This window comes from Podarcis tiliguerta (genome assembly GCF_965153285.1).
Source record: "Podarcis tiliguerta genome assembly, chromosome: 7".
Taxonomy (NCBI): domain Eukaryota; kingdom Metazoa; phylum Chordata; class Lepidosauria; order Squamata; family Lacertidae; genus Podarcis; species Podarcis tiliguerta.
The window spans coordinates 77,987,302-78,009,759 of record NC_139540.1 but is presented as its reverse complement, the minus strand read 5'-3'; the positions used below and the strand labels follow the sequence as shown (position 1 = coordinate 78,009,759).

Genomic DNA, 22,458 nt, shown 5'->3' with positions numbered 1-22,458 from the left:
GCCAGTCTCTGCTAATATAAGCATTTATTTATAATGTTCACAGCCTGCATATGTATTTTGTGGACAGCCTCTCTACTAAGTTTTGTAAGGGGCAGTGGCGTAGCGTGGGGGTGCAGTGGGGGCCGGCCGCACCGGGTACAACATCTGGGGGGGGCGCTCGCACTCGCAGCTCTCTGCCCCTACCTGGCTCACTCACTCTCTCTCACTGCAGTGCTCGCTGTGCGAATCCGATCTGAGCCGCCGGGTCACCGCCCACTGTGGAGGGGAGGGTGCCAGGCGTGCAGTGCGGAGAGAGAGCGAGGGACTATCTGGGGGAGGGACAGTGCAGTGGGGGGGGCGCAAATTACTTGCCTTGCCCCGGGTTAGGGGGCGCAAATTACTTGCCTTGCCCCGGGTGCTGACAACCCACGCTACGCCACTGGTAAGGGGGTTCTCAATGTGTTCCTTCTTCCCAGTCTGTTCTCGACAAGACTTGTGTGTGACACAAACTTAATTATGCCTCCTTCTTCCCAGAGTCCTCTTTTGCTGCTAGAGGATCTGCCCTTTTACTTACCTATGCCCTTTTACTTCCCCATATCTGTGGGTTTACCCTCCAAATTTCAGTGCTTTTTAAAATAAATATCACCATACACAGCCCTTTAAAAAATATTGCATGGTTGTGGAAGAGGGATGACAAGGAACAGAGAGTTCTCCTTCCCCCTGAATTCCTTGCTTGTTTGCACTATATAACACCACTGTTTGAGTTTTTGAGAATATCCAGTAGGCCTTGTACATTCTCAGAGGTAATACTGCCATCCTATATACACTTACTTTGGTGTACCTAGCTTACCTCTGAGTAGACATTTGTGGGATTAGTGTTAATCTAAATGTAAAAGAGTCAATGTCTGATAAACCCTCTGCTACTAAAATTATATGGAGGTTGGAGGCAAGAAAAAGATTCCCTGCTAGATTCTTATGCCAGAAAGAACTGCCCTGAGAATATTTTTTAAAGTATGTTATTTGAGTTTTATCTATTTAACTCCTCCCCAAACCCAAACACACCCTGAGATAGGCAGCAGACAGCTGGGAGGGGTGGCACATCTGGGCCCCCCAAAAGCACTCCTTTTGTCGCCTCCCATGCTTGTCACCTGTATCTGCTGCCTGGAAAGTGTGGCAAAATATCTCAGGCTGGCTCTGCCCTGAGTTGCTCTCTCCTTTTTCCAGTCTAACTGTTCTCTGCATCACCTTAGGTGTAGGTGTTGCAATGAGTCAAATGGGAACAGTATGTAGGATTCAGGCTACAAGCTGAACGTTCCATCAAGAAATAAACCTTTCTGGACTGCAATGGTAGTCTGGCCAGACAGGTTTAAAGTGAGAGGCGAGTGCCCTTACCTGACTGGTTGGGACAGATGCAAGGAAGAGATATGATGCACCTGTTTCTATTAGAAGAACAATTCAGGTCGTCTCTCAAACCTATCCCCATAGCTTACATCCACGTTCCCCTTCCAACTGCTTTCACATGGCTCTGTCCGCTCTGCCTCCAACTGTCACCACCTGCCATCCTTCCAAAACTTATTTTATTTTTACATTTGTCTATATCAGGGAAGCTGTACGCCGGCTCCCTCGGCCAATAAAGCGAGATGAGTGCCGGAACCCCAGAATCGGCCACGACTGGACCTAATGGTCAGGGGTCCCTTTACCTTTACTATATCAGGGCAGTGTACAAAATATAAATCATACAACATTGATAACAGCTGGCATGCAGTTAGAATGACAATTCACCACCACTCTTGTAGCAACGAATTCTACACTGAAGGGGCCACAGCACTTCTTTCTACCCCTAAGGCTATGTACAATTTCCACTACCATTCTCTGATTTCCCTGCTCTCTCTGTCCGTAAGCTAACTGCTGCAGAAGAATATGTATGCAGCAAGCCTTCTGTGAAGAGTGGCAAGTAGGAGTTGAACCTGGAGTAAAAGACAGGCTGCTGAGAGATGCTGGTTACTGAGAGGATGGAGAATATTGAGTGAGAAACAAGGAGGGGAGAAAGTTCCACACAAAATCATCTGGGACTGTAAAAAGCAACTTATTGGCTGGAGGAGAAATGAGTAGCATTGGTCCTGAAGGTTCACGTTAAGTGCCTTCTGGGAAGCAGCAGTTGTATAAAGCATTCCTGTATCAAGCTCTGAGCAACACGTGCAGATTCCACAGTGCAAACCATGAATGAAAAAACTGCCACTGGTATCATTATCTTAACTTGGAGCACTTGAAAATGTTCCAGTTTTAGAAGGGCTGTTGTTTTATGTTTAAAGATTATGGCTCTCATTGTGTACTCTCCCGCCCACTTTTCTGTATAACAGGACATCTGACCTTCACTCGGTTATTGAGACTGTATCTCTTAAAAAGAAACAGATATAAATAAACCTTCAGTTGCAGCAACCCTAAAAGCTATTGAGTCTTATCACCTATGTGCTACTTGCTAGCTTCTGTTTTAACCCTTCCACTCTCTGGTAAGGCAGTGGAGTTGATCCTCACTATTATTTCTTGCTGGCCGCCACACACAACTGTGCTATTATTTTAAGGGTACCGTATTTGTCGCCTTCCTATGGCTTATGGGATTCCATAATCTTTATGTTTTGCTGCCCTGAGATTTATGGGTATAGAGAGGTATACAAATTTAATATTTAATAATTTAATAATAATAAATAACCTGTTTGCTTTCTTGTACTTTTGAAAGCCACAGTTAGCTTCTAGTCTCTATTTGTATTGTGGAACTGATGCTTATCATTGCTGTTTTCTTGCTGATATTTTAATTGCCCTGTAAGCATTTTATTGATACGGATTTCCTTATTGTCTGGAAACAGCTTTGAAGTCATATCTGGCAGAAAGCACCATATAAAAACCTTAAAACAAGCAAATACTGTGGAACAATTGCATGGTGACTAGTGCTGCATGGGGGGGGGGGGGCTTAGCCACAGAAAAGCCACAATGAAGAACCTACTACCAGCTTCTTACTTTCTGTGAGGATGCTGTGTCACTGGGTTTTACAGATCACCTTTAGCATCAGTAACATCTCTGTCCTGAGATAATTGCCGTTAGCTGCTATATCGATGAAAAATATGAGCATCTCTGATCTGTGACTTTTGACGGCTAGTCCGTTATTATTCTCTAATGAGGGGGGAGAGATGCACCCCATATGGTCCCAAATGCACGTATCCTTTGCTGCTTTTGATGCCCCACATACAAAACCCTCTCACATTCAGAGCAAGCTTGGGCTTGCTCTCCTGGGTGTTGAGTCAAGTCAAGGTGTGCAAGTGTGTATTTGTAGGGGTGTGTTTTGAATCAAAGGGGGTGTTGAATAAACTCAAGGACTGTATGTGTGTGTGTTGAATCAAGTCAAGGTGTGTAGGGGGGTGTTTAATCAAATAAAGGGGGTGTTGAATAAACACAAAGGCCGGGGGTGTGTGTGTGTTGAATCAAGCCAAGGTGTGTATTTGTTGGGGGGTGTTTAATCAAATAAAGGGTTGAAGGGGTGTTGAATAAACTCAAGGGCTCTCTGTGTGTGTTTGTGGGTGTTGAATCACGTCAAGGTGTATATGTGTCTGTGTGTTTGTATATATGTATGTATGGGGGGTGTTGAATCAAATAAAGGGGGGACGTTCAATAAACTCAAGGGCTGTGTGTGTGTTGAATCAAGCCAAGGTGTGTGTGTGTTGTAGGGGGGTGTTGAATAAAATGAAGGGGGGACGTTGAATAAACCCAAGGGCTGTGTGTGTGTGTGTGTTTGTAGGGGGGTGTTGAATCAAATGAAGGGGTGGGGGTGTTGAATAAATTAAAGGGCTCTCTGTGTGTGTTGAATCAAGCCAGAGGTTGTGTGTGTTTTTGTGTGTGTGGGCCGGTAAAGGGGTGTTGAATTGAAGCTCCAGGGCTCTGCGTGTGTGTGTGTTGGGGTTGGGGCAGCCCTGGGCTCCCTCTGCCCCTCGCCGACGCCGCGTTCAACAAAGAGCAACTGAGGCGGGAAGCGCCTCTCTTCCCGCCTTTCCCCTCTGAGGCAAAGACTCCCCTCACGTGAGGCGCGGCTCCTGCCTGGCAGCGGAGGAGCTCCCGGCGGCCGCAACGGCAGCGCCGGCGCTTGAGGGGGCCGGCCGAGGAAAGAGAAGCGGAGGTGTGGGGGAAAGAGCCGCAAACTCTTCCCGCCGCCGCCGCCGCGGCTGCTAACGCGGGTGGGCGGGGAAGGAGGGCGGCGGCGGCCGTGCACGGCGGGACCCGGCCGGGGAGCTTCGGCGAAAGCGAGTTGCCATGCCCACCAACTTCACGGTGGTGCCCGTGGAGGCGCCCGGGGGCGGCGGCGGCGGCGGCGAAGAGGGCCCCGGCGCCCAAGCGGGGCAGCAGCCGGAGCACGCGGCGGAGGAGCCGGGCGGGGGGACCCTCGGGCGGCCGCAAGAAGCGCCCCTCGAGAATGGCCGCGTGGAGCCCGGGAGCCAAGGCGAGTGGTCGCGCGTGGGTCTCGGGCTGTGTGTGTGGTTCTCATTGCTGTTTATCCCCCCTCACACGCGTGTGGGTGGCATATGCGTGTTACAAGGAGGTGAAATGAAGGAAGGGGGGTCGTGTGTATGTCCAGGGGAAGGGGCACTTCCCTCCCCGCCCTAGGACATTGCGGGCATTTTTAACCTCCTGTGGGCGCAGGTGGATTTAAGGGGGAAGAGGCAGCAAACTTCGGTTTCGCCCACACTCCCGGAAGGAACTGGAGGAATCTGGGTGTCAACTGCGAACCCAGGTTTAGTGTATCCATGATTTCTTTTTTTGGGGGGGGAAGGCTGCCAAACGCGGGGTTGGCGCTGCAAAACTTTGGAAAGTACCCCAAACTTCGTGGCTCGTAGTTAATGAAACTAGGAACTGTGGGGGGCGGGGGGGGGAGCTTGGCTTTGTTCATTTTTTATTCTTTATTTCCCAGCACGTGTGCATGCAGGTAAGTTGTGGAGAACTCGCACAAGATAATAATGCTCCGGGGAACCTGCCAGTCTGCCCCGCAGGTTGTCCTAGCGAAAGTTCCGCCGTGGGGATTTGCAACTCCCATTGTTTGCTCTCGCCGGTCCCACAGGTGGCCTTTCCCTCTCCTGGCAGCGGATGAAAACAAGGAGGAGCTTCGCCAAGCCTGGGCGTTTCCGGCGCTTGCTTTGGTCAAAACGAGCCACGGTCTTGTGTATTTTCTCTGGAAAGCGAAGCCCCGTTTCTTATAGCTCCACCTCCATAAGCATGTTTCTTAAGGGAATTTTTAGAGGGAGCACTATCAGTTAACAGTTGGGGAAAGGTTAGGAAGCAGAAAGCAACGTTAATTTTGGGGGGGGTTTTTTTGTGGGGGAAGAATAGTTAGGAGCAGTGGCGTAGCGTGGGGGGTGCAGGGGGGGCCGGCCGCACCGGGCGCAACATCTGGGAATTAGGGTTAGGGGGCGCAAATCCACAGGGGGCGCAAATCCACGGGTTAGGGGGCGCAAATTACTTGCCTTGCCCCGGGTGCTGACAACCCACGCTACGCCACTGGTTAGGAGTATAGGCAGGGTAAATTGGTATGTATGTGTAGCATGTCAGGTTGCATTGGGAAAGAGGTGCTGTGTTTTTTAATATTCCCATATGTAAAAGACACATTTACATATGGCATCCGTCTGACTCAAGTCAATGGAGGAGGAGTGTGCCTTTGGGGGTGAAGCTAAACCATTGGGAGAGTTGCAGCACCTGCTGTGGCTCTAGAGACGGATATGGGAGAGACATGTTTTGTTTCAGCTGGGGCAAATGAAGGCGTCCGGTTGTATTGCTGTAGGTGCACTATGGCGTTTCCTCTCTCTGCGCTCCTCCCAGTGGTCATTTCTCCTCTGGTTACTGCTCTGGATACATGACCTGACTTTGTGCAGGCACTGCTGTCATCGGTAAGGGATTCCCACATGGCAGGGTTAATGTTGCCAGCCTTCATGTCATGTTTGCAGACATCTTTGTAACATAGAGTTGGTCTGCAAACGGGCCTGGTGCTTGGATGCAGAAAGGCTTCTCCCTGATACGCTACTTCAGGGAGCTTTTTACTTTTGAAGAAAACCTTGTGGGAATGTTCCAAAATAGGCCCTCACCTGCAGTCTTAAGTAGTATTGTGTAGAATGTATTCCACTCTATCATTTATGTAAGACAACTGTATATATGTTGTGGAATGTGGTGGTAGGGTCTTGAGAGGTATACTGCTTCATAATTTTTGAACGATTCCCTGTATTTAAAAATAACTCATTGCAAGTAGAAAACTAGCACTTCAGGGGGGAAGTCCCATCTGTGCTGTGCTAGTTTCCTTCTATATAGTTTTAAAATGTGGTTCCCCAATTCTAGTGTGAAGTGGCGCAGTCCATTCTACTATTTCATTTCCAATACTTCTACATGGTTAAATTCAGCCTGAACAAATGACTGAGGCTGCATACACATACTTTAAAAGCACATTTGAAGCACATTGCCTCCTAAAAAAATTATGGGCACTGTAGTTTACCTGCCACAGATTTACAAAGATCAGCAACCCTCAACAGACTGCAGTGCCCATAATTATTGCTGGGGAGGGGGTGCGCTTTAAAGTATAGTGTGTACTTTAAAGCTTGAGTCTGATGCTTAGTGTAGCTGAAGAGGAATCAACAGGTGTCCTGAAGACAAGGGAACTGAATAGCATAGGTGCAGAAAAAGCTGAGGGGAAAAGAGGGGGAAATGTGGAGAAGTTTGAAAGAAACACCCATGCAAGTCTAGAAAAAATATTCATCTAACTTTCTCCAAAAGGACAAAGCGAGAGAACAGACAAAAATAAGAGGAATAGGATTGGATATGAAGTGGTTTGAACAATTGGCCTGGAAGTAATGTGGAAAGGCAATATGTTGACAAAAAATTGGGATGGAGCTAGGCATGGCATCTGCTGAAGGCAATTATTGTACCATATGACTCACCCTATTGCATTAGATTACAGCAGTACCTCCCTGGTGCTTCCACTTTGACTACACATACTTGAAGTATATGTGAATAATTCTGGCATGCTTGCCAGCTGATTCCTTTGTAGTTTGGTTGGTTGATCATTCTTCAGTGTGAGCCTAACATAAAGAGATAGCTGGAGAATTCTCCTGACTGTTTTAAGGAGAGAGCTGGAGAATTCTCTTGACTGTTTTAAGGAGATAATCTTGGAACCTAGATAAGATGACATCCTCCAGCAGATGGGTGTGACAAACAGCAGCTGGTAGTTTTGGAGAGGGAGAAGAAGAGAGATGTGAGTTTGCTGAGCACACCCTGTGAATGCAGGGAATCACTCTGAAGATCTGATGTGATTTTGCTGTCTTTCTGGAGTGTTGTGTTGCCAGTATATGCCGTGCTTCTATATTTGTAAATATTATGTACACCAGAAGGGGCCAGAGTGCTCTTGTCCAAAGTACAGTAGTACCTTGGTAGTCAAACGCCTTTGTTGTTGAACAAATTGAATACAGAACGCCTCAAACCTGGAAGTGAGTGTTCTGATTTGTGAACGTCCGACGCGGCTTCTGATTGAAAGCTCCTGCAGCCAATCAGAAGCCACCCCTTGGTTTTTGAACCTTTCTAGGAGTCAAATGGACTCCTGGAACAGATTAAATTCGACAACCAAGGTACCACTGTATTAAAAAAAAACACCTGACATTGCGGTTCCTGAGGGAATTGGGGAGTATATAACAATACCTTGGTGCAATCTTATGCCTGTTTCCCTGAGGAATCCTGAGGAAACATGCATAAGATTCCACTGTAAGTATTTATATCAAAGGATTTCATATTCACCTCAACCATTCTTACAGCAGCTCTGTCAGGGATTGTGAAGAACACTGAAGGAATTTGTAGCATTATTAAAATAACAAATGCAGTTCAGTGTAAGAAAGGGTGAAGGGATGCACATTGGAGAAGAAAATCCTAACTTAACAAATACCCTAATGGGGTCTAAACTGGCAGTGACTGACCAGGATACAAGACCTCAGGGTCATGATGGATAACTTGATGAAAATGTTGACCCAGTGTGCTACAGCTGTGAAAAGGCTAATTCTATGTTGGGGATCATTAGGAAAGGATTGAAAATAAAACTACAAATATAATGCCATTATGGAAATATATGGTGAAACTACACTTGAAATATAAGGGACGCGGGTGGCGCTGTGGTCTAAACCACAGAGCCTAGGGCTTGCCGATCAGAAGGTCAGCGGTTTGAATCCCGTGACAGGGTGAGCTCCTGTTGCTCGGTCCCTGCCCCTGCCAACCTAGCAGTTTGAAAGCACGTTGAAGTAGATAAATAGGTACCGCTCCGGTGGGAAGGTAAATGGCGTTTCTGTGTACTGCGCTGGTTCGCCAGAAGCGGCTTAGTCATGCTGGCCACATGACCCGGAAGCTGTATGCCGGCTTCCTCGGCCAGTAAAGCGAGATGAGCGCTGCAACCCCAGAGTTGGTCACGACTGGGCCTAATGGTCAGGGGTCCCTTTACACTTGAAATACTGTCTGCAGTTCTTATAATTGCAGCTCATAAAAGAAATTGTTGAGCTAGAAAAGGGTAACGAAAATGATCAAAGGGCTAGAGCAACTTCCTATGAGGAAAGATTACAATATTTGTGATTTCTTTGTTTAGAAAAAAAAGGGTGAGTGACATTTCAGAGGTGGATACAATTATGCATGATGTGTGGAGAAAGAGAAGTTTTTCTTCCTCTCTTATAACTCTAGAACCCAGGGTCATCCAGTGACACTGCAAGTTGAGAGTTTAGGACAGGCAAAAGGGAGGACTTCCTCACACAGTGCAGTGGAATTTGCTGCCACAAATTGTAATTATGATCACCATCCTGGATGCCTTTAAAAGGGGATTGGTATATTGATGGAGGATATGACTATTGATTGCTACTGGCCATAATGATTGTGTACTAACTTCAGTGTCAGATGCTGAAAATAACAACTCTGCTCAGGTCCCGTTCTGGTCTTTTTGCTGCCACCACTGTGCTGTCTCTGTTTTAATGATTGTTGATGGTATCTGTCTAATGATGAATTACTTGCATTACAGTACATTTGTAAAAATGAGTAGAGAGAGGGGCTCAAAGGGAGCTTTATAGAAGTGTCTAGCCCAGGCACAGGCAAACTCAACCTTCCAGATCAGCCTTTCTCAGCCTGTGGGTCCCCAGATGTTGTTGAACTACAACTCCCATCACCCCTAGCTAGCAAGGCCAGAGCTCAGGGATGATGGGAGTTGTAGTCCAACAACATCTGGGGACCCACAGGTTGAGAAAGGCTGATCTAGATGTTTTGGAACTACAACTCCCATCATCCCTGACCACTGGTCCTGTCATCTAGGGATGATGGGAGTTGTAGTACCAAAAAAACATCTAGAGGTCCGAGTTTGCCTATGCCTGGTCTAGCCAGAGAACAGCAAAAGAACAGCATGCTAACAAGAAGCAGGGTATGATGGGATTTGTCAGCTTGAGTGCCTGCCTCTTTCCTTTTATTCTATTCCTGTTTCTTGAGCTTACTTCTGGTATTGGAGAAGAAAAGCCCCTGAGAAGACAGATTGTGAGAAGGAAAGTTAGGGTGAAGGGAGATTTTAGCACCCTCAACCCGCACTCCATTTGTTCTGAAAATTGTCCAGTTTAACCAAATGGAGATGTTACTGTCATGTCTGGTTTGGCTTTGAATCTATTGCAGAATGCCACCAATGTTAACAGGAAATTGCACAGATCAGGGAGAGTCTGATCTTTTTGCAATGATAACAATCGGTGGTTGGTTGTTTATTCAGTATTCTCACTCAGATTCTGTTTAGGTCACTGCTGCTTGTGTCTTTTATATCCCTTCCTTCCTTCCTTGTAATCTTTTCTCTGTTTATCTTTTCCCTTGTCTTTGTTCCTGTTTCTTTTGTGTTTCCTACCTGCAAGAATTCCCATCTCCCTGTGGGTTCTAGGCTCATTCCCCCCCCCCCCCTGTTCTCCACTATCAAAACTTAGTTAGCTAGCAGTGAAGTGCTTTAATTAAAATTTATAGATGAAATTCTCAAGTACAGTGATATGAAGATACTATTTTATGACATTTTTGTTGGCCCTAATAAAGGCATCACCTGATTGTGAAATACACATAGAGCTCATTTTTTAACTGTCCTGACACCTGTGGCTTTTGCTTGGTTTATATCAGGGCTATTCTGTTTTTGATGGATTTTTTGGGGAGGGTGGGGAGTTTAGAATATTTGTAATCTGAATATGTTCTCAGGATTATACAAAATATACAAAGCATGGGGATCAGACCTACAGGTTTAGAGACTCCTCTGAAAGAACTGGGGTGGAGTGGAGGTAGAAATAAACACATCAGTAAACCTAAGCTGGCAATTCCACACACCAATGTCTCTTAAAAAGAAGAAAAAGGTTGGATAGAAAGTGGGAAGATCCCTTCTCCTCTTCAGAATTTTTGTTTTATTAATTAATCTTATTAATTTTAGTCTTCCTCATATATAGAACGCCAACTCAGATTTTGTGATGGGTTTTAGAAGTTGTTGGATTGCTCCCATCCCACTATTGTATGTGCAACATGCAAGGCAGGCAGGGGGAGGGGAAAACATCAGCCCTGCATTTGCAAGCAAAATTGCAGATGTTTGCAAACTTCTGTGCTGAAAATATTGAAGAGAAATAGGCATTACTTTTCATCTGTATTGGGGGATGTTATATGATAATGGCAATTATAATTCTATATGCTAAATACTGAAAGGAAAGAGAAAACCCCAGAATTGAGAGCTGGGAAAAATAAATACAAATATGCAATTGTTGATGTAAATCAGGGGTCAGCAAGGTTTATCTTGCCTGGGCTGGATTGGTCCCATGCAGATCCCTCCGTGGGCCGGATTGCATGCGCACATGAGCGCCCGTGATTTTTGGTGTCTGTACGTGCGCAGACATGATTTTCGGCATCTACAAGTGCACAGTCGTGATTTTCGGCTTCTGCATCTGCACAGACACAATTTTCGGCATCTGCACATGTGCAGACACCATTTTCAGCACTTTGGAAGCGAGTCCCCATGCTGCGCTGCACCGGTTTTTCAATGTTCTAAATAGGTTTTTATTTTAGTTGTGCTTTTTAAACACAGAAATGTGTCATCTCTGGGAGGAATGGTAGTATATAAATCTAATAAATAAATACCTGTAAATATTACCCAAAATCCATCAAATCCCACTGAGTTCATTCAAATTCTGCTGGATTTCTGCCACTATCATTACAGTTCGATTGGTTATGTGTATTTAAAATCAAATTGCATTGTAACAACAAAAACATAAACCCAATACATGTGCAGTATTGGCATGTAATCACACAAGAAAAATGTTGTGGAGTTCTTGTAGACAGTACTGGAAAATCCCACTCTTGCAGTATAGGAGTGAGTGGGAGTTGACAGGCAATGGTGAAGAACCTGTCTTTGCTTATTGACTAGCCACAAATCTCCCTGCAGTCTGGGAGGAGTGGTGTTCATGTCTGCATGCGAGTTGTGAAGATATGGCTAGAAGTGTGAAGTATGACTGTCCTGTGAGTGAATAATTTGAAATACTGTTCAGTCTTTTTTAAGGGTTGTTGCCTGTCTCTGAGCTCAGAATATGCTGTAGATTAGATATCAATGTAAGAATATACTTGCTACATCAGACCAGTGGCACTTCTAGTTTAGCATTTTGTTTCCAACAATGGCCAGCTAGATGCTTCTGAGAATCCCACAGGCAGTGCATGAAGGTAGGCACCAGTCTGCCTTCATGTTTTGCCCCTCAGCAACTTGTTTTTGGATACCTGCTGCCTCTGAACTGCAGGTGGTCTTTCGTAGGCTACTAAACTAGGAATATGAGGAACTGCTTTTAAAGCCGCCTAAGCCAGTGGTTACTATGACATCTTGTTGCAGCAGATTGCATTAATTGGTTATGTGTTGTGTGAAGAAATACTTCCTTTTCTTCACTGAATTTATTTTTAGCCCAATGTGTATTACTGTATACTTGCCTACAACTTCTTCTGAGGAGGAAAGAGGTTCTGGTGCTTTGTCCTTCTTCCTCCTCCATTTCTCAAGAACCATGTCTTCTTAAGAGTAAGTGGCACCACGCAATCTGCTTTTTACTACTTTCCCATTTCTTATATTTTGTAACTCCCCCCATGAGTTCCAGCTGCTCACCTTGAGCTACTACTTAGACTGGACAACTTGTGTAGACTTCTTTGCCCTTTCATGCCCCTATACTCCTGCCTCACTCCCTCTCTGCTTGCTTTTAGACTCACTTCCTACCTCTACCAGAAGCAGGCTGTGTGCAGGGACTACAGTCATACCTCGGGATGAATACGCTTCAGGTTGAGCATTTTCGGGTTGCGCTCCGCGGCAACCCAGAAGTAACGGAATGCGTTACTTCCGGGTTTTGCCGCTTGCACATGTGCAGACGCTCAAAATGACATCACACGCATGCATGGAAGCAGTGAAACGCGGCATGCACAGTCGCGTGTTACGTTCGCTTCAGGATGTGAACGGGGCTCCGGAATGGATCCCGTTCGCATCCAGAGGTACCACTGTACCGGTAATTTCCCATTGCTCAGTTTGGCAGCCTTGATAACAAACTTCCTTTCCCTTTCAAGTGGTCTGATCGAGTGCTCCTGAAGATACAGATTGGAGTGCATGGAATTAAGATTAAGACCTCCGGTTTTGGTGCAGCTGACACTTTGGCTGTTCAGCAGCTGTTACTCCCAGCTTTCTCTATGCCTGTACCACAGCACTTCAGTTCCCTGCAAGTTTACTTGTTCCTTGTTTTAAGAGCTGTTTGTGGTGTACAGGATTATCTGTGTTGCTACAACTGTACATATCTTCTTTTTAAAAGAATATGGAACTTGAAAAGGAGAAGAGTGCTGATTGGGCCCATTGATATTTTAGATCATGTAGAAATGAGATTATTCCTTTGAATTACTGTGACCTTAAAAGGAAACATGCTAAACCCTTTCAGTAAATGCTCTTCAAGTGTACCTTGACTGTGAAGAAAAGCAAACTCTTGAATTTCTGAGTACAAATAAATCCTAGAAAATATATGATGGGCATTTTGATCTGTGTACAGTATATTTACAGTGTCTGCCTAGATAATAATTTTGGTTTGGTTATATAAGTTGAGGTTTGTTTATCATTTTAAATTGATTTTTTAAATCAAAAAATAACTTGATTAGCAATGAAAACTTTTAAACTGGTTCTGAGTTCATTCAGTTTTTATTGACTCAGAGAGGCAAACCTCAACAGGCTTACCAGGAGCAGAAATTGATTGCAGTATTTTATTGTAGTGAAATCTGGAAAGAATAAGCAGCTTTGATTAGAGTTGTTAATCAAATTGTTTGTGATTTCAGTGAAGACCTTTGGATAAAGATGTAAGATCAATGGTGTGGAAAGGTTTTCTTTTCAGCACTGTCCAATTGAGTGATCATATTGTTGATGTGAAATAAACTCCAGTGGTAATCAAGAGATCAATCACTTTTGAGTTTCTAATTATGTATTTTCAGTGAGTTTTCTAATTATGTATTTTCAGCCCATTCTAAACATAGATATAGCTCAACTTCTTGTCTAGTTAAACATTCTGAATGTTTGTTTTCTTGATTATTTAAATTAGCTTCTGATAGAACATAATTTGGTGGAAGTAGCTCTGGAATAGGTTGCTAAAGGGCTCAGTTTATGATACATAGACATTTATTTTAAGATACAGTAAAAACTATTTTTCCAAAGCATATTCTTGATTCTCTGCAGTGTCACATGATAATAATTCAAGCTTTGGAGACTGTTAATTTTTTTTTTTTAAATAAACCATACAGAAAGTCTTTGTTGTTTGGATTTGTCTTTACAATAGACTCTTTTAATTCCATAGAGAAGAAAAAGTACAGAAGAAAATTTTCTTTACTATTTTGGGAAAGATACTGTAATTCTTTCTCTCCCCACCCTAACCCTTAATTCTGTAACTGATATTTAGATTTTGTATTGTAACACTTCCCACATCTTCATACTCCCTATCTGATATCCCGAAAGCCAATTCAATGACTTACAGCTGGTACTGCCTCGGCACAGTTAGCATTCCACTTCCTATTGGTCAGCTGCAAGATCAAGGGCCTTCTTGGAGCTCTTTTTCCAAGTCCATCAACAGCCAGTACCCTCCTCTTCGCAGACACTTGTATTCTGAAGAAAGGAAATGAAAGGTGGGATTACAGAATATGGGGCTGGGTTGTGTTTTGGAATGTCTCCAGGGAAGTCAAGTCTACTCCTAACATTGCCTCAGTATACTAATCACATCTCATATTTTCTCTTCATCCTCAGTGTGCTAGTGCTTCTAAGCTTTTGGAGCACACACTCTTTGCAGTTTAAAATCAAGACTTGGGGCTTTTAGACATGCTCAGAATGTGGCCTAGCTGGAAGCTCCACTAAACTTAATGGAAGTTACTTCTGAGTAGACATGTAGAACAGTGTGCTGCAATGTTGAGAAAGGAGGAAATAAAAGAAGGAGAAATGGTGGGGGGGGGATCCCCCAAATGGCTACTTGTAGGGAGAAACATAAGATAAATTTGTCAGGAGCGATTGTGGTGATGAGTGGCATATTTTAACTAACTTAACAAGGTGGCTGTCTCAGCTGAGGTACTTTGCTTGCCTTTTTTTAAAAAGTCCTTTGCTTACCTGCTCAAGCAGGACTTGTAAAAAGCTATCAAGAGGCTTTAAAACTTTTTAAACAGTAAAAAAAAAAATGAGTAGAGTGTTGCAAGCTGATCGTAATATAGAATAGTCCCTTTCACTTTCAGTTGTGCAATGAAAGTGGGTCAGGGTGGATACATTTCTGTAAAGAACAGAGGCCCCTTTAAAAGTACCATCTTCACCATGTACTACAGCCATGAAGTGAAGACTGAAGAGTTAGGTGAGAAAATGACCCTGTTACCAAACAGAAGTGGCAGCAGTGTTAAGCAGACCTACAGAGGACTAAGCAGGGATGGATGGCTTTATTTCTGGCCCCTGCCTGGTCTGCTTGCCTAGCCAGGCTGCAAGACAGTGTGTATGTTTTTGGGGTTTTTTGCATCAGTTTGTCCAGTGAGATACCTGCCTGCAGGTAAGAGTGTTTGTGCTGATTGCAGTTTGGGGTACTGTTTGATTGCTGACTGAGTGAATACAGCTGGAAGGGGGGGTCCAGAGCTTGTCTTGCTACAAGAACAAGCTCTCGTTCAGGCAGTAGGGCTGTCCCCAAAGTAGGTGACACAAAAGGGTATTGCTGCTTTGACACATCACTTTGGGGAGTCACACCCCCTCCCCGGTCAGTACAGAACTTTAAAGTTATTACAGTGGTGGAGTTTTCTTGGCAGGGATACTGGAGTGGCTTGCCGGTTCCTGCTCCAGATGGATCACATTTAGTCAAAACTCTCCATATGACCTGTCCATCTTGGGTGGCCCTGACCGGCATAGCTCATAGCTTCTCTGAGTTATTCAAGCCCCTTCGCCACGGCAAGGCAGTGATCCATGAAGGGGGCAGTGACCCATGAAGAAAGCTGATGGCTGAAGAATTGATGCTTTTGAATTATGGTGCTGGAGGAGACTCTTGAGAGTCCCATGGACTGCAAGAAGATCAAACCTATCCATTCTTAAGGAAATCAGCCCTGAGTGCTCACTGGAAGGACAGATCCTGAAGCTGAGGCTCCAATACCTTGGCTACATCATGAGAAGAGAAGACTCCCTGGAAAAGACCCTGATGTTGGGAAAGATTGAGGGCACAAGGAGAAGGGGACGACAGAGGATGAGATGGTTGGACAGTGTTCTCGAAGCTACCTGCATGAGTTTGACCAAACTGCGGGTGGCAGTGGAAGACAGGAGTGCCTGGCATGCTCTGGTCCATGGGGTCACGAAGAGTCGGACACGACTAAACGACTAAACAACAACAACAGTGGTACCTTGGTTTATGAACTTAATCCGTTCCAGAAGTCCGTTCTTAAACCAAAACGTTCTTAAACCAGGGCTCGCTTTCCTATAGAAAGTAATGCAAAATGGATTAATCCGTTCCAGATTTCTAAAAACAACTCCTAAACCAGGAGTTTAACATGAATTTTACTATCTAACGAGACCATTGATCCATAAAATGAAAGCAGTAATCAATGTACTGTACTATAAAATAAATAAAACAGTATTGTAGACGATAAAAATTAAAATTATTTTTTCTTACCTGCACTGATGATAGTCATTGTTTGGATGGGGCCTTTTATCCATTTCCGCAGTCACACAATCAATCAATTAGTAGCTGAACTGGGATCCACACAGATTTCTCTCCCCCCCCCCCCCCCGCTGTGGGAAATGCTCCCTAGAGCGCATGCCTTTCACAACAGCATGGGGGGGAGTTGCGCTCCCACAAACCAGCTGGCTGGCAGGTGCGCAGCTTCTCTTGCGGTTGTAGGAAACACTCTCCTCCTGCAGCGGCATGGGGGGAGTTGCGCGCCTGAAAACCAGCTGGTGCGTGCGCAACTTCCCTCCCTCACGGCTGCGGCAAACACTGTGACGACCCCCTTCTCCACTGCCGGACAATTGAAGTGTGGCACTCAAAAAGGAAGTGCACCCCTGAACGGAGTACGTTCGTATTCCAGACAAAGTTTGCTAACCAGAACACTTTCTCCCGGTTTTGAAATGTTCATGTTCCAAAGAGTTCATGAACTAGGCTGTTTGTAGACTGAGGTACCACTGTATGATAAATACTTTGCTTTATTGCATTACAACATTTAACAACATCATTACACACAAAATAAACCCTAACCCAGAAGATACAGTACATCAAAAATAACATCCAGTTAATGTAAATAGTTCCTATCCCAGACATACAGGGATTGCATAGAAGGGGACATACAGTTTATGCTAAACAAATGTTTTATAATGGGAGAAGAGTCACCTTTTCCATTTTTAGCCATGTACACAGAAAAGCTGTACCAATTGGTTGCAGGAGAGTCTTTATTCTTCAAACCTTGTGCCAGTTTTATTTTATTAGTCAACTTTTCCACATGTGCTATTTGCCGTACACTATTGTAGCAACTTGTCAGAGTTCTCTCTCAAATTCCTCTAGTTTTTCTATGACTGTGAGCCTGGCTGGCTGCTAATTAAAGGGAACTTATTAGGGGTTTGAACTATAAGTTAGTATTATCTCCTGTGATACGATCGAGCAGTGCCAGCTCTGGACATTTAAAGGTGTTTCGTCCTGTAATTGTTTTTATTTTAACAAGTGGTTGTCCCAGAAATGAGCCACTATCCCACATGTCCGCCACATTTGTTGAACAGAGCCTAACATTTGACATCCTCTTCAACAGTTTGGTGAACAGTGAGGCTAAATTTGTAGGCATAAGATATCAATTTATTTATTTTTTGCACTATTTAAAGTACTACCTCTTTCATCAAGGTCAGGACATTTAAAAGGAAATCTCCCCCACATTGAAGTCAAGATCTCTTCATTAATAGTAATCTGCTAATCGGCTTCCCACATCTGCCTTAGACTTTCGCTGTATTCATATCTATTAAGATCAACACACTATTCTGTCTAGACACTGGACTCTGTTTTATCTTTGTGGCAGAGTCCAACAATAATTCATAAGGGGTAAGGTCCTTCAATGCCAGTTCCCTGATGTGTGTTCAACAAATAAAACTAGCAATTTGGTACCAAGTCAGTCTAGAGATTCTATGGTCCTTAATTTGGGATTTCAACATAACCCTTGGGAGTGGTTGAGATTCAAGAACAAAGTCACAGAGTTTATTTAAACCTGCATTGTGGAGACGTAAGAAATTAATATGTCTGCTGTTCTGCATGAGCTCTGGAAAAATGTTCAGCACCAGCTGTTCCTTCCACCTTTTCCAAACCTGTCAGACCACCTTCATAGTGGAGGTATTCTGTACTGACTTCTATACAGGGTACTTAATAAATATACAGTCAGTTCTCGAAATTCTAGCCCTGTTATAACTCTCGATTTGCACCCATTATGCACCTATTTTGGCAACCAAAAAATGAAAACAAACTGGCTTGGGGCCAGTTTACCTGTGAGATGCCCTTATCCCATATATGCCCCGTCAGCTGCTTTGATCCTCGAAACTGGCATTGCTACAGGTCTCACATAATACTTGTATTGCATTTGTAAAAATGAAACTAACAAAAAAATCAATCTTTTAGTGTTGCATCACCCACACTTCAGTACTCCTTGCCTACTGACATGAGGAATAGCGCCATACTGTCACAGTTCTAAATAGTAAGATTTGTTTACAAGTTTTAGACACTGCATGGCCATTTTCTTCATGCTCTGCTCTGCTTGTAATATCTGGCTGACCACAGTTAATTGGAATGTTGGGCTAGACAGACCATGAACTTAATCAGGAGGACAATTCTTAGGTGCATGGCAGAGTAGCTGTTACGCCCCCCACTGCCAGTATTTCTGTGCCTTTAACAAATGAGCAACATGCAAAAATTCATAAAATGTAAGGTAAAGGTAAAGGGACCCCTGACCATTAGGTTCAGTCGTGCCCGACTCTGGGGTTGTGGCGCTCATCTCGCTTTATTGGCCAAGGGAGCCGGCGTATAGCTTCCGGGTCATGTGGCCAGCATGACTAAGCCGCTTCTGGCAAACCAGAGCAGCGCACGGAAACGCCGTTTACCTTCCCACCGGAGCGGTATCTATTTATCTACTTGCACTTTGACGTGCTTTCGAACTGCTAGGTTGGCAGGAGCAGGGACCGAGCAATAGGAGCTCACCCCGCCGCGGGGATTCGAACCACCAACCTTCTGATCGGCAAGTCCTAGGCTCTGTGGTTTAACCCACAGCTCCAGCTTCTCCTAATTTGGAGATTTAATGAATTAAAAGGTCACCTGCTGGGTTTCTTGCAGTTAAAAGGTAAAGGGACCGCTGACCATTAGGTCCAGTCGTGACCGACTCTGGGGTTGTGGCGCTCATCTCGTTTTATTGGCCAAGGGAGCCGGCGTACAGCTTCCGGGTCATGTGGCCAGCATGACTAAGCCGCTTCTGGTGAACCAGAGCAGCGCACGGAAACACTGTTTACCTTCCTGCCGGAGCGGTACCTATTTATCTACTTGCACTTTGACGTGCTTTATTCAATGAATTAAAAGGTCACCTGCTGGGTTTCTTGCAGTTACTCAGCTGTTAAAGACATAGAAACCTCTGTGTAAATAAAGGTAGCAACCGTAAAAACTTGCAAGACAATAGTAATGACAAATGCATATATCTGCATTCAGACAGTGGAGGAACATAATTCTGGAGAGCTTATGACCTTTATTCTGACAAAGGCAGCTAGAAATAACCTGTTCACAACATAGATAATGGGATAATGACCTCATGTACAAAGGATCCAACATTACCAGCTGAGTCATTTTACCTGGCAAGGCTACTTTTAGATGTGGTAATAATTGACATCAGATGTTCTATTAAATACAATTTCCTTCATCTTTTTCAATAAGGAAAGTCATTTGTGTGTATTAGGAACCCAGCAGCTAAGTCTGGATTGGTGTCAGTTAGAGGCCAGAGGTTTAGACAGAAACACTAGCTAGGCTTCACAAACAACTTCTTCCTTGCGGGTGTGGATTTTGAATGATGCTGGCCAATAAAAATGGGATGAAGAGGAACCTCTGGGAAGGACGTGGAACACACAAGGCCAAATGGTCCAAGGCAATTTTGGTGCCTGAGCTGTGTAATCAAAACAGTACTCCCAATGTAAGGGCGCATTGTGAAATCTGAAGAGTAGGGTTTCAAGACACCTGGTTTCAGTTTGTTAGCTATGTCAATGTTTGTTACAATCCACCCTTCTACGTCTGTTTTCATTATCCTTGTTTAATCTAACCTTTTCAACTGCCTAAAATGTTTTGCTGTGCTTCAAATTGATTGTTATGTCGACACTTTGTATAGTTTTGCTGGTTTTTTTGTTTTGTTTTTTTACAATGGTAGCAGTATTGTATGAATGAAATTGACATTTTGTCCCATTTCATGGTGGCTTAAACCTGCCACTTTTGCTTCATACTTGGGCTTGCCCTGGTTTCCTCTAACCCTCTAATTCAGTTAAACACCTGCTTCTGTCTTTTACACCGCTCTGAAAAAGATAAAATGGTGAATCTTTTTAAAAATGTGACTCTTAAATTAGGCCTACAGAAATTTTGTCCTATGTTACGAATAGCTTGCAAGCCATGTATTGTACCCCCTGTTTTGCAGCCCTGGACCAAAACAGGTGGTCCCTGATGAGCTGCAAGCATCACACCTAGCTTACAAATTGCGTTTCGTTTGATGGTTTACAAGTTGTGGTATTTCTAAATCCATGTTGATCGGATATTGCAAAAGTTGCCATAAAATAACCAGATAGGTAATAAACCTTTATATTAGTCAAATAAATAGAAGTTATGTAAAATGTAAGGGATGTTAAAGGCTTAGAATCTGTACTGAAATACTACACTTGTTCCCGGCTCCTCCTAGGGAGGTCAGAGCAAGCTGTTTATCCTTGCAACAGCTTGTGAGGTAAGTTAGGATGAGGGTGTGTGTGTCTTATTCAAGGCCCACCCACTGAGTTTCATAGCAGAGAGGATTTCTATGGCCCTGATCAAGAACTCTAGGCTAGATTTGCACAAGCTTTGGCCTACTGGGTTGAATACAGACAACCTGCTATGTAAACCCACTTGCCGTGTGCTTGTTAAATATGTTGTTTCTACTGTCTGTCTAGGACAGCAAACCTGCATTTGAGATGCAAGATATCTGTCAAAAATGTACGGCTGTCATCGTGCAGCCCGCACCGTAGTGCTGTGTCACAATCCTGGATTAGCATGAAGTCATGACACAGGGAGGGGCGTAGAAGAGCAGGCAGAAGATGGAAGGCTACGAGGGAAATAGTGGTTTTAAACAACAGCAGAGGTTTGAATAAAGGAGGGTTGGAGAGGATCTGAGAGGCAAAAAGTAGTGATTTCAAACAATAGCAGAGAATCGAATAGAGAGAGCAGGGTGTGATACTGAGAGAGGAGCGGGGCAGTTTAACATAAGGTTTGAGTACAGTGAGAAGGGAGTTAGAAAAGGCTCTGTTGTGCTGGCTTCTTTGTTATACCCACCTCTGCTATTTCTCCTGGTTAAAACCCACACTGTTTCTCATCACTGCTTTACTCAAACCACAATTTTTGTCTAGGTGTCTGTCCACCTTTGCTTTACTCAGACTTCTGCCATTGTTTGAGTACAAGAAGGAACAAACACTAAAAGGAAATTTTTTTCTGTTTGTTTTAAGCTTCTCCCACTTCCATACCTCAGCTGCCTCATGTGTGAGAGAGAAAGGATGTGGATCTCTCAAATATTTTATAGTACAGGATGGCCCAATTTTTCATACCAAGTGGGTTGCAAGAGTACTTCAACATAGAACCCATTGGCCGCATACTGCTTTGTCTTGCGCACATGCACAGTGTGTGGGGGGGGGAGGCAAATTTTTTTTTACTCTCACACTGTGTTCACACAGATGGCTAAGCTAGGCACAGGGCTTTAGGAAGGACACGTGAGGCTTTGGCAAGGTCCTAGAGCCCTCCCACCTCCTTCCAAAATTTGGGAAAGCAGTAACTAGATAGCATGAGGGCTGTAGTGGTGGGTGGAGAGGATGTCAAATGTTGCCAAGCGTTGGACTCCTGCAATGTATTTCACTTCTGGTACCATTGGTTGTCTTCAACATGAAGTTCCAGATTCAGTGTAATAATTTAGAAAATATGTTTTATTAATAAGCAAACATGCAACCACTTTATTTAACCTTTTCTAATTGAACGAGCTGGTTGACATGCTTGCTCTGAAGAGTCTGTTCATCTTAAAGATAGCTGCATAATCATGGGTAATGTGCACAAAGGAGACTGAAGAATAGGAGACAGGAGGAGGCATGGGAATTGGGGGGTGGTTGGTGTGCAAGGGAGAGTTGAGAAGAGTAAGGAGGAGGGTGAAGGAAAAAGTGAATGTGCAAAGCGGGTTTCAGAAAAGGGAATAGGAGGCATGGGAATGGGGTTGCAGATGAAAGCAGGGGCATGAAAGGGCCTGAAGAATATAGGAGGTGACAATGACTTCACAAGTGAGCAGAAGGTGAAAAGTGTGCTTGTTGCCATGTGGGTGGTGGATGCAGGAGTTTACAATGGTTTGTATACAGGGGCAGTTGCACAAAAGGAGGAGGCATGGACATGGGGTGAAGGTGGAAAGTGGGGAATAGAAGAGAATTGGTTTCAGAAATCAGTTGGGAAGGGAAGCTTTAGGGTGTTAAATGTGGAGGGAGTGACAAGGGGAAGGGGTTGGTGAGTAGAGGGAGCAGGGCCACAGTCTCTAGTACACATATAATTACCATGAACCTCGTAAGCCCTAATAAATGGGTCGTATGCTGCATACGGCATGATGTGTCCTAAGTTACGCAGACCTGTTTCAGCTACCATATCACATATCAAGTTCAACACATCAAAT

The 22,458-nt window shown here is 44.3% G+C and overlaps 2 protein-coding genes across 9 annotated transcripts in view; one reads left to right on the top strand and one right to left on the bottom strand.

The window, feature by feature from the left end:
* The window catches only part of MAJIN (membrane anchored junction protein), a 197,937-nt gene that overhangs the window by 34,587 nt on the left and 140,892 nt on the right, over nt 1-22,458 (bottom strand). The window contains exon 1 of one of the 3 annotated variants that reach the window (XM_083449658.1): nt 18,501-18,519. The exons of the other annotated variants lie outside the window; for them this stretch is intronic. Coding sequence (XP_083305784.1) covers nt 18,501-18,503 — 3 coding nt within the window. The 5' untranslated portion in view covers nt 18,504-18,519. Of the gene's footprint in view, nt 1-18,500; nt 18,520-22,458 lie in introns of those variants that run through there. 3 annotated transcript variants of the gene reach the window in all.
* SLC12A7 (solute carrier family 12 member 7) overlaps nt 4,033-22,458 on the top strand; it is a 95,722-nt gene continuing 77,296 nt past the window's right edge. For 2 of the 6 annotated variants that reach the window (XM_083449315.1, XM_083449313.1), the window contains exon 1: nt 4,264-4,465. In XM_083449315.1, the coding sequence (XP_083305441.1) occupies nt 4,279-4,465 (187 nt within the window). In that variant the 5' untranslated portion in view covers nt 4,264-4,278. Of the gene's footprint in view, nt 4,232-4,263; nt 4,466-4,964; nt 5,176-15,025; nt 15,093-22,458 lie in introns of those variants that run through there. The other 4 variants (XM_083449314.1, XM_083449312.1, XM_083449319.1 and 1 more) reach the window with 3 other exon arrangements.